The sequence below is a fragment of the Perca fluviatilis genome, chromosome 2 (assembly GCF_010015445.1).
Source record: "Perca fluviatilis chromosome 2, GENO_Pfluv_1.0, whole genome shotgun sequence".
Taxonomy (NCBI): domain Eukaryota; kingdom Metazoa; phylum Chordata; class Actinopteri; order Perciformes; family Percidae; genus Perca; species Perca fluviatilis.
Genome location: NC_053113.1, coordinates 32,049,680 through 32,064,277, shown reverse-complemented (window position 1 = coordinate 32,064,277; position 14,598 = coordinate 32,049,680). Strand labels below are relative to the sequence as shown.

Here is a 14,598-nt window from a genome sequence, read left to right as displayed (position 1 = left end):
CAACATACACATAGACCACACACAAGCGGCTTTTATCGTAAATTGATGCTTCGCTATACTTACTGTAAACTGCTAATGTATCATCATTAAAACTTCAGTAAATGTCCCAAGTGTTATGATATCTGTGTCTTGGTTGGTATGTTTACAAGCTGGCCAGCTGGTATGAGGAAAGTTAGCAAGTATGTCTGCTTCAGTTTTGAACGTCCATGTCTGCTGTTTATTTAAAGGTGGCAGCCTGGTTTGTTCTGTCGGCAGTGCAACTGTAAACACCTTTCATGCCATCCATGCCTTAAGGTGCCCTGTGGTAGTTAAAAGTCAATTAGTGCCTTGTTTGTCAGGGAGGGAGTGAGGGCTGGAAGGATGGTCTGAAATTTAGAAGAAGATTAAATTATATATATATATATATATATATATATATATATATATATATATATACATACATACATATATATACATACATATATATATGCATGTCTTTGATTAACAGTACCACAGTGGCCCATGTCAGCTACCACCTAGTACCAGCTGTGTAACTGTCATTTACAGAGTGTAAAACACAGAGAAACTCAATCTCCATTGTTCCTTCCAGAAGTGAACATTGGCACTGCGCTGTTATCATTATGTTCAGTCCATTACAGAAACAGCAACGGGAAGCAAGTACAATTACTGAGACTGATAACTGATAATGCAATAATAGAAACTGATAGAGCAATAACATGTAATCACTGTGCCTCAGTTTGTATTTATGTCTATTTTCTATTTTCTTGGTTGTGGTGATTTTATTGCTGCTTTTATTGCTGTTGTAGGTGTCATGAAAAGAAACCATTAAGGAGAGCAGCAATGTCTCCTCAGGACTTCCATTGTTACATCCTGTGTCTGCAGAATATGGTGATGTGTTTATTCTGTGTCAATTGATATCCATCAACCAACATATCATCACATAAGTTGTCTCTAGCTGTTGATTTCTTGTTGTTGTTTTCTAACAATTCTACCGACAGATAATTCGTTTTTGCTATCTTAAAGATCCCAGCGCACACGCACAGGTGTTGTTAATTATTGTCAGACACCTGCTCCGATTGCAGTTGCAGAGTTTTCGGTTCCTGGGAATCAGCATCACAAAGAGCCGGACATGGTCATCTCACATCTGAAGCACAGACTCACAAGGTGAGTACAGTACCAGCGTTGTGGCTGGCTGGTAATAAAGGTGAAATTGTAACTGGTGAAAAAAAAAAACAGTGCGAGGGAAATCAGGCTCCCAACACAGAGAAGAGGCCAAATCAGGAACAGTAAATGAGAACACCTGTGTAGGTGTAGGCTACCATTGCTACAAGTGTTTTACTTGTGAATGGGATGTGTATATTTTTGTATAGGCTACGCTGTAATCACTAAAGGATCCCAAAACATCTTTCCCCACACCTGCACATGTTGTTTGAACACAAATGGTGTTTCAGTCAGGATTTAAAGGTCCCATGGCATGAAAATTTCACTTTATGAGGTTTTTTAACATTAATATGCGTTCCCCCAGCCTGCCTATGGTCCCCCAGTGGCTAGAAATGGTGATAGGTGTAAACTGAGCCCTGGGTATCCTGCTCTGCCTTTGAGAAAATGAAAGCTCAGATGGGCCTGGAATCGATCTGGAATCTTGCTCCTTATGAGGTCATAAGGAGCAAGGTTACCTCCCCTTTCTCTGCTTTGCCCGCCCAGAGAATTTGGCCCACCCATGAGAGAGAGACATCATGGCTTGCAAACAAGCAAAGTGGCAGTTGGTCAAGGCCACACCCCCACCCTCCACCTTGCCCCCCCTCCTCCTCAATAGCTACAGACACAGAAATGGCACATCCTAAGGAAAGCTCATTTTGGGACTGGCTCTAGTGGCTGTAATTCTGCACCAAGGCTGAATTTCGGGAAAGAGACTTCAGATACAGTATTAGGGGACCACTAAGGCCTATATAAAAGCATCCAAACAGCAGCATGTCATAGGACCTTTAACCATTTATTGCAACAATGCTTGGCGCTGATGGCTCAGCTCTTGATATAATGCTCCCTGGACCAGCCAAGCAGCATGCTAAGCTGAGACAGGGAGCAACATGCAGAAACCCCCCCTGTATACAAGAGTGAGCCAAAAGAAAGATATTGAAAACCATTGTAAACTTTGAGTTATGTCAGGGCTCTAAACTAGAAAGGTGGAGGCTGGGGTGGTGGAGGCAAAGCATTGCCAGCAGTGGCAGCAGCAGAGAGTGAAGCAGCGATGGTGTAGCAGGGATCAGTGAGGAGGGAGTCATATTTAAAAAGGACCGCCTTAATGATAGAATGGCTATGACTGTTGTGTGTCTGATAGGAATGATAATTTACAGGTTTTTTTTTTCAATTGCTTAAGCACCAATTAGAAAACAGGGACCGGTTTTTCACAACACTACACACCATTAGCACAACCACACACCCCAATCAGCAGAACATCTCAGACTCTCAAGGTTTTGATAATTGTGTAATACTTTTGATTTCAGTGTGTAAGCAATTGGCAAAAAGTGTAATTAGCGGGTGTATTACTTCGGTGTCCTGCATGAAGGCTAAGCTTAATTTTCTGAACAGCATTTCTCTGGTTCCTGCACTTTTGTCAAACACTCTAAGTTGTTCAAATATTTGAGAGCATATTCAGGAGTATTCTCATCCTGAGGGCCAAATCAAAGCACGCAGTCTCTTCCAGAGCGCGCACACGCACACACACACACACGCGCACACACACACACACACACACACACACACACACACACACACACACACACACACACACACACACACACTGTTGGAGGATTTACCTCTCTTTCCATTCAGGTAGATTTCACCAAAGGCTGCAAAAGGATCCAGAAATAAATAATGAACCAGCAAAAACAAGCAGGGAAAACTTTCACAGCATTTATATTCAGCTAAAGCACTCCTGGTTCTTTCTCGGTTGAGTTGCAACAAAGGCTGCATGAAATGTAAACTGGCCGAGATTAAGGCTATTCAAAACACCTTTTTAAAAACCAAGAAGGGACATCGCCAAACCAAATACTTACACAAAAGACTAATTGGATTACATTTTTTTCTGAGCTCTCACGGGGAACAAGCCAATACTGACCAGAGTGTCTTTGTCAGTACAGCTGGGCCCCTGAAACTTAATCACTCCAATCTATTTGTGTTTTCAGTCTATAGGTTACTGCAATAAAAGTCCCTTATAGTTTACTCTTAAAATGATATGTTTAGGTTTATATCTAACCTGGAGAAAAACAAAACCTTACTGTGGGGTAATGTGCTCATAATGCATCCATTTCTGGACACAAAACCATACATCTTGAAACAAGGAAGAAAATAACTCCACAAATAGTTCATTCTGATTGATATCAGCAGAAACAAGTCAATTCTTTAAGATTCTTTTATTACTTTTTTCACCTTTGTTTGTCTTAAATATTCCTTTGAATAGAATCTGTCAGCGTTTCGGTGCACCAGTACAGTACAGTGGGAGGGACTACATCCATCCAAGACACACTGGGAGGTGCAGAGAAAGAGAGAGAGAGAGAGAGAGAGAGAGAGAGAGAGATGAAAAAGCGGAACTTATTCAGTCTCTCTCTGTCCCATGAGTTCAGTGTGTATCTGCCGAGACGTAACCGGCACCGGCAGCTTTGAACTCCGTAACCGCTAAATAGTTTACTAACCAGGAGCCTGAATCCGTAGAAGAAGAAGAAGAAGAAGAAGAAGATGACGAATTTTACTTTTCTGACTTACTTTTAAGAAGTTTCCGTCGCTCATATTGCTTCTCTCCTACGGAGCCAGTGAACGGTGAGTGATAATCCGTCACTAAAGCTATGATACGAACATTGTTAATAATTATTCACCAATAGAAGAAAGACATTATTATACTGCGAAGAAAACCATTAACATGATGCCACCCCTGCTGAAATGCGAGTCTTATGTTACCTGTAAGCACTAAGCAGCTTTTGTGTGTGTGTGTGTGTGTGTGTGTGTGTGTGTTAATTTGTTCCACAGATTTCCAAACCGTCTGCAAGAAAAAGGGACAGACAGAGAAGCACGTTTTAGGTCAGTGCAGCATCATGGGTCTTCCCAGACACCCCTGCCTTCTGTGTTGCCAAGTGATGGTATCAAGAGGTCACGATCTCCTTTTCTTGTGTGGGAATTCCTTATTACCGGTAATTCCACACTGAGCAGGCATACATATATATATATATATATATATATATATATATATATATATATATATATATATACTTTTTTCTGCAGTGAGTTAGACATGAACAAAAGCATGGATTCAAATGAATCATGTAGCAATACCACCTGCAATGACACCCTCATTGTGAATGGGGATGGCAAGCCAGTAACAAGCATCCTCATGTTTTTGGCTGCCGTGGTGGGAAACCTTCTGGCTCTCTTCATCCTCGGCGTGCACCAGAAGGAGCATCGCTCCAGGTCTTCTGTCTTCTGTATCCTGGTGACCGGCCTGGCCCTCACCGACCTGCTGGGCACCTGCCTCCTCAGCCCACCTGTGTTCATCTGCTACGCCCGCAACATGTCCCTGATCAGTATGGGAGGCGCGGACCTGTGCAAGATCTTTGCTTTCGCCATGAGTTTCTTCGGCCTGGCCCCCACGCTCATCCTGTGCGCCATGGCTGTGGAGCGCTGCCTGGCCATCAGCCACCCTTACTTTTACTCCGTACACATCCGGCGCAGCTTTGCCAAATTCACTCTCTTCTTTATTTATGTCTTTTCTTTGGCCTTCTGCCTCCTGCCATACGGTGGCTACGGCAAATTCAGACAGTACTGCCCTGGGACGTGGTGCTTTATCGACATGGACGCGACAGGGGACGACCAGGCCAGCTTGGTGCTGGCCTTCTCTCTGTCCTATTCGTCCCTTATGGCACTGCTGATCTTCGCAGTGTTTGTGTGCAACGGTTCAGTGATTGTCAGCCTGTGCCAAATGCACCGGAGCCAGATGATGCGGCGCAGCTCGGTCGGGTCGACGGGGAGGAGAAGGAAGCTGAGCCTGGCCTGGTTCGCACAGGGGGAAGAGGAGGTGGACCACCTGGTGCTGCTGGCTCTCATCACCGTCATCTTTGTGGTCTGCTCCCTGCCACTCACTGTGAGTTCGCATTTTGACCTTCCCTCAGTTTGTGTTGTGCTGTTTGTGGGTCACACGCATTGATAGGCCTACCAACTCACTTTCTATCACTCTGGGTGACTTTTAGGCTCCAGCGCATTCCGTGGTCCGTCCTCAGCTTTTTTTTGGCAGACCTTACCTCTGAATCAGCATGTTACGGATTCATGACATTTTACAGTGGAAAAGGGAGAACGAGCTAACACCCTGATGTGTCATTTATTCAGTTGTCAAAACATGAACCTTAACTCCTCAGCAAAATCTAAAGAAGTAAAGTTTGTTAAAGTTTTAGTTATTGTTATTATTAACATGAGTCCCTGACTGGATGTACGTTGGCACACTGACAGTAGAGGCTTTATAGCATGGAGTAGGTCCATTTTAGAATTAAAGAGTTTCTCCTACTAAAATGTATGTCTTCCCCTTATTCTGTATTCATTATGTGCATAGAAAGTTCAGCTCGACTTGGCAACCGTTGATTATTTTGTTGCTATGGTATGTGTTTGTGCGCCCTGTTAAAGTCTCTTAAACGGTTGTGCATTGCTCTGCTGGCTGGCTCCACAATTAAAAGGTGTGCCTAAGAGTGCAGCCTTCACCACACAAGGCATGGTATCGCTGTGTGTGCGGTGTGTGTGTGTGTGTGTGTGTGTGTGTGTACATGCGTGCATGTGTGGGTGTGTTTACTCTGCTCCATATCTGCCCCTGTTTAAAAGTAAGTGTGTCAAACCTGACAACCCTGGAGGACTGGTCTGATCCCGCCTTTCCCAGAGGGCAAAGAAGTCCGAGGTTAAAGGTGCCCTGCCACACAAAACCGTTTTTACTTGTATTTTTTAAAATATGTTAGGTCCATATGTGTTTGTGTTATGTTATGTGGTAGGGCTGGGCGATATATCGATATTATATTGATATCGTGATATGAGACTAGATATCGTCTTAGATTTTGGATATCATAATATCGTGATATGACACAAGTGTTGTCTTTTCCTGGTTTTAATGGCTGCATTACAGTAAAGTTTTGTTATTTTTTTAACTTACCAGACTGTTCTAGCTTTTCTATTATTTGCTTTTACCCACTTAGTTTTTATATACACATTAATGATGATAATTTATCAAAAATCTCATTGTGTAAATATTTTTTTGTAAGCACCAATTGTCAACCCTAGAATATCGCCGCAATATCGATATTGAGGTATTTGGTCAACAATATCATGATATTAGATTTTGTCCATATCGCCCAGCTCTATTATGTGATGAATGTGAAAATGAACTGCTACCTCCTCTGTCAGCTCTAGCCACTGAAAAGAAATAAGCGGAGATATTAGGCCAATTACAAAAGCTGGTCAGTCTGACGTGGTGTTGCCTGAGCTCATTACTATTCATGAGCTTGCCCAGTTGGGCTGGGTAAAGGATGCTGATAGCCAGGCTCTCATTGGCTAGCTGTTAGCCAATCAGAGTCAAGCAGCTTAGCTCGTTGAATATTAATGAGAACTGGCACAAATCGAGCTGAGTCTTCCTGCAGGCTTTCTATACCACGCTAGAATGGCTTGAAACAAGGGCTGGGCGATAGGGAGAAAATCAGATATCACGATATTTGTGACCAAATACCTCGATATCGATATTGCGGCGATATTCTATGGTTGACAATTGGCAAATTATAGAACAGCTAGACCAATCTGGTAAGTTCAGTAAGTGACATCACTTTACTGTAATGCAGCCTTTAAAACCAGTAAAAGACAACACTTATGTCATATCACGATATTGCGATATCCGAAATCTAAGACGATATCTAGTCTCATATCACGATATCGATATAATATTGATATAGAGTATTGCCCAGTCCTACTTGAAACAAGGTAACCAAGGCATTTTTTTCCACAAAAAATGTTACAGAGTCCATGGTAGAACTTCAGACATTACCACAAAGTAATGAAATCCGTGTGGCAGGGCACCTTTAACCAGTCTCCCGTCTGCCCATAAACATTAGCCAGGGGTCCTGAGGAAAGTCAGGTTTGGGGAAATAAAAACTAGCTGGAGGATGTGATTAATGTGGGTTATATTATAAAGGCATCCCTGCTTTTACATATTTGTGTCAGCCTTGTTAAAAGCTGTGGTCTGATGATCAGGTAGTTTACAGGAAGCAGGAAAAAGTGTTTTTTCATGTTCTCGCTCTTCACTAACTACTCATAGTCTGAATCTGGAGGGTTTGTGGTAACACTTGGCCTCAGGGTTTGACTAACCTATGGTGCATGCAGCGGCATTCACCCAGAGTTGTGGGAGAGCCAAACCTGGGGAATGAACAGTGATGACGATATACACGTTATGAGTCAGCGTCCAGGAAACTGAAACCCCAACTTTACCAATTGGAAAGCGTATGTGTTCTAGCTGTACAGTACTGTGGGTCGTTTATGTTTTAATAAATAATGTCTTCTAAAATTAACCTTTTATCCTCTAAATTGATTTGATTACTTGACAACCCTATTTTTAGATTTACTTATCAATATTCATAAGTTAATCATCTCCACCAACTCCAGAGTTTCTGATGTCACACAGTAACAGTGAATAATTTAAGACCCTGTTATTAAGTAGTTAGTGACTCTTGCATAATTTCGGCAGACCCGTGTGTGTTGATGTTTGCTTATTCGCTCATGTGTCTACATCCTTGTGGTTGGAACCGAAACATCTGAGGCAGTGATGATGAAGTGTGTGAGACGAGTGCATCTCAGCAGACGTCGTGAATAATGCCAGTTTGCCTGAAGCACAACAGATGTTGGCGAAAAAAGTCTGATTCTGTTTATTGCCATGAAAATATAGTAAAGGGCATACGTAGCAGACGCTGCTCTCAGCACTGGCATTCAGAAGTTTGTTCTAGGGCAGAAAATGGTGAAACATGTCATCACAACTCAAAGATATTCAGTTTACTGTCGTAGACTATAAAATATTCACATTTAAGAAGCTGGAATCAGAGAATTTTTACCCAAACCGATTAATAGATTATCAAAATAGTTGGCAGTAAATTAAAACTTTTTTTCATATACATATACACAACACACACTGCATATATGTGCACACTTTTACTCATATTATAGGAGTCATATAAAGTACACAAGTTGCATTTGTTGTTACATGCATTTCAGGTTAGTCGTAATTTTACTCGAAGCACTTTCATGTAACTTAAAATACTTTGGAGAACGATGCTTTCGAGCTCTGAAGAATGGGCTCTGTCTGCAGTTCGCCCTCATCAGCAGGGACTGCATGCTGGTAGATGTGGGAAAGATGGAAAACAGGTGCAGGAAACGAATGCTTCCTTTTCTTGGCAGAGGAGATGAATAATTGTGGAATCAAAAAAAAACATTCAAATGTAAGCGCTGTTCGCCTCACAGGCATGAATAAATGAAAATTTGTATTTACAGATCAGATTGCGAGATCATGTATTTGCTGAGTGACTTTTGGACAAAAACAGGCAGCATTTGCTCTGTGCATTTCTGAGGTTTGAGTGTTTCTTCAGTCCCAGCAATGTTATTCATTATTCAGGAGGTAAAAGTTCTCATGCTGTGGTTGCGATCAGGGAAGTGGTAAAAGATGATTTGTGGGAATTTTTAAAAATAAGCCAATTCGTTTTTTGGAATTGGTTAGGGAGTGTGAGCGTGTGTGTGTGTGTGTGTGTGTGTGTGTGTGTGTGTGTGTGTGTGTTTGTGTGTGTGTGTGTGTGTGTGTGTGTGTGTGTGTGTGTGTGTGCGTGTGTGGTGAGCTGACGTAATTTTAAAGAGTAATCCACGGGCTGTGAATGTTTGGCTTGTTCACTGTTACCTGAATCACACCAGCTTCCCAGGCTCGTCAGTCTACAGCCCTGGCCTGGTTATATATGACCTCCCACTGATTTAAACCCCCAGCACACACTGTGCAATTACAGTAGACAGCGGTTTAACCTTTAAGATAAGGTGCCATTACCCAATAGAACTTAATGCAATGAATGTTATCACCGCAGCTGTTCTGTGACAAAACGTTTGATTTGTTTGATGTAGCGTGAAACATGAGGTTCGTCTTGGTTTGTTGAGGGACGGACTATTGACACATTGCTAGTGTAATGTTGTGCCATAAGGAATATATGGCCACTGCTTGTTAAACATTTTAAAGTACAGATGCAACAATCCATCTCCAGCTGTAGTTTAAAGTCTCCTCTCCCAGTCTAATCAAACACTGTTAGAGCTGCATTATGTGATGTTACACACCCCATTTACAATACAATCCACATACATTAAAGCAAGAATATAACACGGTTGGGATTATAGGAACTAGTGCTCGATTGAAAGAAAGTTAATCTTTTAAACCAAAAGCACAAATGCCATACATTTGCTGGTTTCAGCATTTTTAAAAATGTGAGAATGTGCTGCTGATCATTGTATATTAAATATATTTGGGTTTTGAACTGTTGGCTGTAAGAAAAAAAACAAGCAATTTAAGATGTCCCTTCTGGCTCTGAGAGGTTATGGTGACTTTTTACAGACTAAATCAATGATACAGTCATCAAAGATAAGATCAATAAATGGATTCACGCTGCCCTTTGTGAAATTATGGCCCTGTTGATTAATGTGAGGAATTAGGGTCAGTATTTCAAGTTGACACAAGGGATTCCCTCTGAAAGGGAAATCATCCCTTAGGTCTTTTCCCCCCCCTCTTTGTCCTGTCATCTTCACTTTATGAATGATCAAAGCTGCAGGGGACAGGTAGAGCTTGCTTGTGACTATCACCAATATACACCCCGCCCCTCCCTGCTTTTCCCATGGGAACCACAGAAGCTGTCTAGGGTCCATATGCTGCTAGTCAATACCTGGATCAATAAAGTGCTGCACTCATATCACAAGCTATTTGCTAGATTGTAAGTTGTTTTAGCTCTAAATTTGACCGCTTTATCATACCAATCAATAGCTCAGACTAACAATATATATTTAAATAACTCCAGGGCAGGTTTTGTTTTAAGGTGACTGTAGCAACTGTAATCCGTAGCAGAACTGTGGGATAGATTTGAATAATTGATGCTTTGGATAAAAGGTTTCTATTAGTGAAGCTATTGTGCCTGAGTCTTAGTCAGCAGACTCATATTGACTTGTGCGTGAGGTCAGAAGACAAGGATTTATATCTCACTGTGTTGTCGAAAGTATTATGTATCAAAATAGCAGCTGTAATGTGCGTTCAGAAAAAAGATCCTGTGATCATTAAAGAGAAATGGTAGACCAGAGGTCAGGAAGTTGGACATGGAATGAAGAATTGAAGGTAAACCCTGGAGATTTTTTATGAGCAAAGTTTGATTTACATTCATTGTTTCTCACCAAAGTAAAACCTTTGAGAAGCTGATTTAGTTTTGAAAGAATTTAAAACCTATTTTTTTTTCCTCCATGCTTGCATTCCAGCAGTCCTCTTCTTCTTTGTCTTTGTTTGTACAATTCTATATTTCTTGGCATGTTACTTTTTGCCATCAGCCAAATAAGCTGAAACCATTGGCATGACCATATATTACAGAAATCTTCAACAGGGGGTCCAGGGCACCTAGGGGGTCATCAGAGTAACTGCAGGGGGGGCCACCAAATTATTGTTCAATTATAAGTTCAGTTCAGAAAAATACTTTGCACATCTATAACGTGAGACAGGTGCGTCGGAGGGGGATAAGTAGGTCAAAGGTTCCAAAGAAACTCTCTTACACTGTCTAACTTACAAAACAAATGTAATAGTAGGCAGTGTTTCGGTACTAGACCTTCATCTGACAAAATGAATGAAGGGAGTTTATTTGCAACTTTTGAAAGTTAACTTGAATCCAACAAATTATTACCAAATATAAATCAGAGTGAAAAAAGCAAACGGTAATGATAGGCATACTGGCCCATAGGGAAGGTAGTCACTAGCCATCCACAGATACAGTTAATCCTAAGGATTCACTGTCACATGTATATTTAACATTAAAAACATTTATAAAGTCACACCAACCGTTATTTGTATAGCTTATAGTTTTCCATGCACTAAAAATGAATAAAGGCTTTAGGCTTTTATTTTAGGCCCAGATTAATATGCAACTTAATTTTATAAAATATGTAGTGGGGGGGGGGGTCCTGCTCTGTCTCTCTCTCAGATAAGGGGTCCTTGGCTTAAAAAACGTTGAAGACCCCTGATATGTTGCGTCACCATGTGTGCGTGCACAGCCATCTTCATGCATGTGATAGTAATAAGATGGGGACACGCTCTTAAAAATGTTGCTTCATAGCGCTACATATGTTAAAAAAAAAAAATTGTGTAAAGTATATTTAGATTTTGCGTTTCAAATCAAAATCAAATTGACTGTTTTTGATTTAATAACTAGTAGTTTGCCCTCCAACTATTCACTGTAGCAACCAAATAAAGATCCAAATGCAAAGGGGAAAAAAGTCTCAGGGGTTCACAAGACCAGATTTGGAAATTGAAAAAAGGAACTACCAAACCATTTCCAATGGTGCTGAACATAACTGGCAAACTGTGCTGATTGTCAGGAAAAAAGATAAACAACAGCTCTGACACATTTCCAGTCACAGTGCATCGTGCCTCCAGGAGTCTGCGTAACACCTCATAAATCTGGGCTGGCTGACAGACTGGGCAGAAGGAAAAGTAAAAAAAAAAAAGCAAAAGATTCTGTTTGAAGTGTTTGAAGACGCAAAAACATAATTGTTGACATGTTCAGGGTCTCTGAGACTGAAGAAGGATTAAGGTTAATAGTGCCATATGAAGACTAATTCTAGAGGAGGGCCTACTTAAAAACCACTAAAAGATTAAGACAAATGTGACAGTATATTACCCCGTAGGACTTTAACCATAAGCATACAGCTAAATCAACCTTGGAATAGTTTCAAAACAGCCAGGAGTTCTTAAATTCCCTCGACAAGCTCAGTCAAAGGCCAGGCTGGAATGTTATTGAAAATATGCAGAGTTACAGGTTTTGATTCATCCAACTGGAACCAGATTTAGTAAATCCGTGTGGATGTCCCCAAATCCAGACGTATCCAAGATGATTCAAAAATAAAATCCCTGTAATGTCTGCCAGAGGTGGTATCAGATGAGTCTGCTTGTACAGTCTTTGTGACTGCAGCGTAGTATACCATGACCTTTCCATGAGTCATTGAGACATGGGCGTGGTCCACTCAGAGATGTAAAGACATACATGCTGTTACAGAGTCAAGACAAGAACCAGTCCCCCAAACTGTTACTGTGCTCCAGGTGCTGCTGGGAGATAAATCTCATTGTAAACTTCATCCAGGTTTCTATAAGAAAAGATGATGCTCCGCAATCAGCAGCTGGCTTTTGTGGACTGAACAATGAGGTTTCCCTTTTATGGTGGATGAAGGCTTAATCCTCCAACATATACACAACACACGCACACTGCATATATGTGCACACTTTTACTCATATTACAGGAGTCCTAATGCTGCAGGCTTGCTAATCTTGCCCTTCAGTTTTACCCTGGTTTGCTCTATGTTGTCCCGTTTTACTTAGAGCCAGCAGGTGAAATTGGACAACACATGGTAGTAAGGAAGATCCTCGAGGTAATGTAAGGCATGGATACCCGAGTCCGACGGGACCCGACGGGCCGGGCCGGGTTCGGACAGATATTTAGAAATTATGGTCGGGTTCGGGTCGGGCTCGGTCACATCAGCGTGGTAAGGCATTATTGTAAAATGGTGCTGCAGATCCTTTAAGAGAGCTTAGTGCGTGTGGAAAGTGATCAGAAGAGAGAGAGAGAGAGGAAGCAGACGTGTTGTATGGTTGTAGATGCAACCAGAGCAGAGTTGCTGGAATAAGTTTAAGTTTTGTACACAGTGTTATTCATTTTATAACGTGGGCCCTGGAGGTAACCAGTCTCCCCTGGTTTTCTGATCACGGTCGGAAGCGAAGCGAGCAGGAAAGGTTAACACATTGAACATTTTAACAGCTTATTAACGTGCGCTTGTTGCCCCGTATGAGCTGATGAGCTCATCTGTTGACATTTCCGAATGCCTTCCTACAGTTGCTTAATAAAAACTGGCTTTCCACACAAAAACGTAGCCTACATGTGTCATTAGTATGAGGAAAAAATGACGGGCTCGGGTCGGGCTCGTACACAAATTTCTTAATGCCTGTCGGGCTCGGGCCAATTTCGGTCGCGGCTCTGTCGGACGCGGGCCGGGCTCGGTCAAAAAAATTCGGCCCAATCCGGACTCTAAGGTAATGTGGTGTAGATATTGAACCGCTTCAATATGTCGTTGCAATGTGTGCTGAAGAACATAGCCTCAGGTTTCAGTCGGACAATAAGAATAAGAATTTGTAATGACTGAGGCACAGAATGACCATAAGAGAGTGAATACAGATGTGTGGAGCAGAACAAAGATAGAAAACAGCAGCAGGTCATTGTTCCATGATGTGTTTTTAGTTATTCGGATGAAAATATTTTCATGAGTCACTGACCCATTTATGTGCATTACTGGACCTAGCAGCATCATTTGCATGGATTCTGTAGATTGAATAGATCAGACTGACTTTTTCTCACCACTTGGTGGGCAGTGAAAACAAGCTTTAAATACTGACATAGCATCAACTTTTAAGTTGACATAGCAAATTTGTTTGCAAACAGTTACTTATTTACACATCCAGCAATTATGAAGCAACATTATAATTTATTTGAAGTCATGTTTCTGGTCACCTGGCCAATGTAAGTGCTATATTGCATTCTCTTTTAGCTCTGTTTTAGGTCTCCACCAACTACTGAGGAAAATAACCTCCCTTTAGTCTCTTTAGCTGTTAAATTGTCCTCCATGTTCACCAGCTAGTCGCTAACTTTGACTTTCGGCTGTTCGGTGCTGGGAAGGTAGTGTACAGTGGATTTTAAGAGCATATGTGCTGAAAACAGCTGTCTGCTGCTTCTGAAACAATGAGAACAGGGAGAGTGAATTAACAAAGTTGTGGTCTGGAAAATCAAACAATGAGCTGAAAGATGCTAAAATGCTTCGTAAAGATAAGGGGAACAGCAGAGTCGGGTGATAATTCTCGGTGTTCATCCCCTTTCACATACAAGTAGTCCTGTGATTTATTGTTAATATAAATATATTAATTATAAGCACTTTAAAGTTTTAATATTTGCCCCCTTGTCCTAGCCTGGGAAAACCCTGACGAACTTCCAAGTCAGTCTGGCCAAGAGCCCATTCAAGCCCATTTCCAATTTTTCCAAATCGAGGCACCAATCACAACTGTTGAGATGGGCTTTACACGATGACGATAGCGCAGCGAAGGCAAGGAGCTTTTTGTTTACATTCAACATGACGGCCACCGCTTCGGCAGCAACCCGTTGATGCCGCTGTCGCTGCTACGTCACCCGGACTATCCAATTGCGTCCAGAGGCATTTGAGCGGCGGTGACGCCCCTTTGGAAATGCGCTGCGAATGAAGCTTGCCCAGACCCACTCT

The 14,598-nt window shown here is 41.7% G+C and overlaps 1 protein-coding gene across 1 annotated transcript in view; it reads left to right on the top strand.

The window, feature by feature from the left end:
* The first annotated feature begins 3,473 nt into the window (after nt 1-3,473).
* ptgir (prostaglandin I2 receptor) overlaps nt 3,474-14,598 on the top strand; it is a 29,904-nt gene continuing 18,779 nt past the window's right edge. Inside the window, exons 1-3 of the mRNA XM_039791466.1 lie at nt 3,474-3,816; nt 4,024-4,184; nt 4,276-5,131. Of these exons, the coding sequence (XP_039647400.1) occupies nt 4,286-5,131 (846 nt within the window). The 5' untranslated portion in view covers nt 3,474-3,816; nt 4,024-4,184; nt 4,276-4,285. The remainder of the gene's footprint in view (nt 3,817-4,023; nt 4,185-4,275; nt 5,132-14,598) is intronic.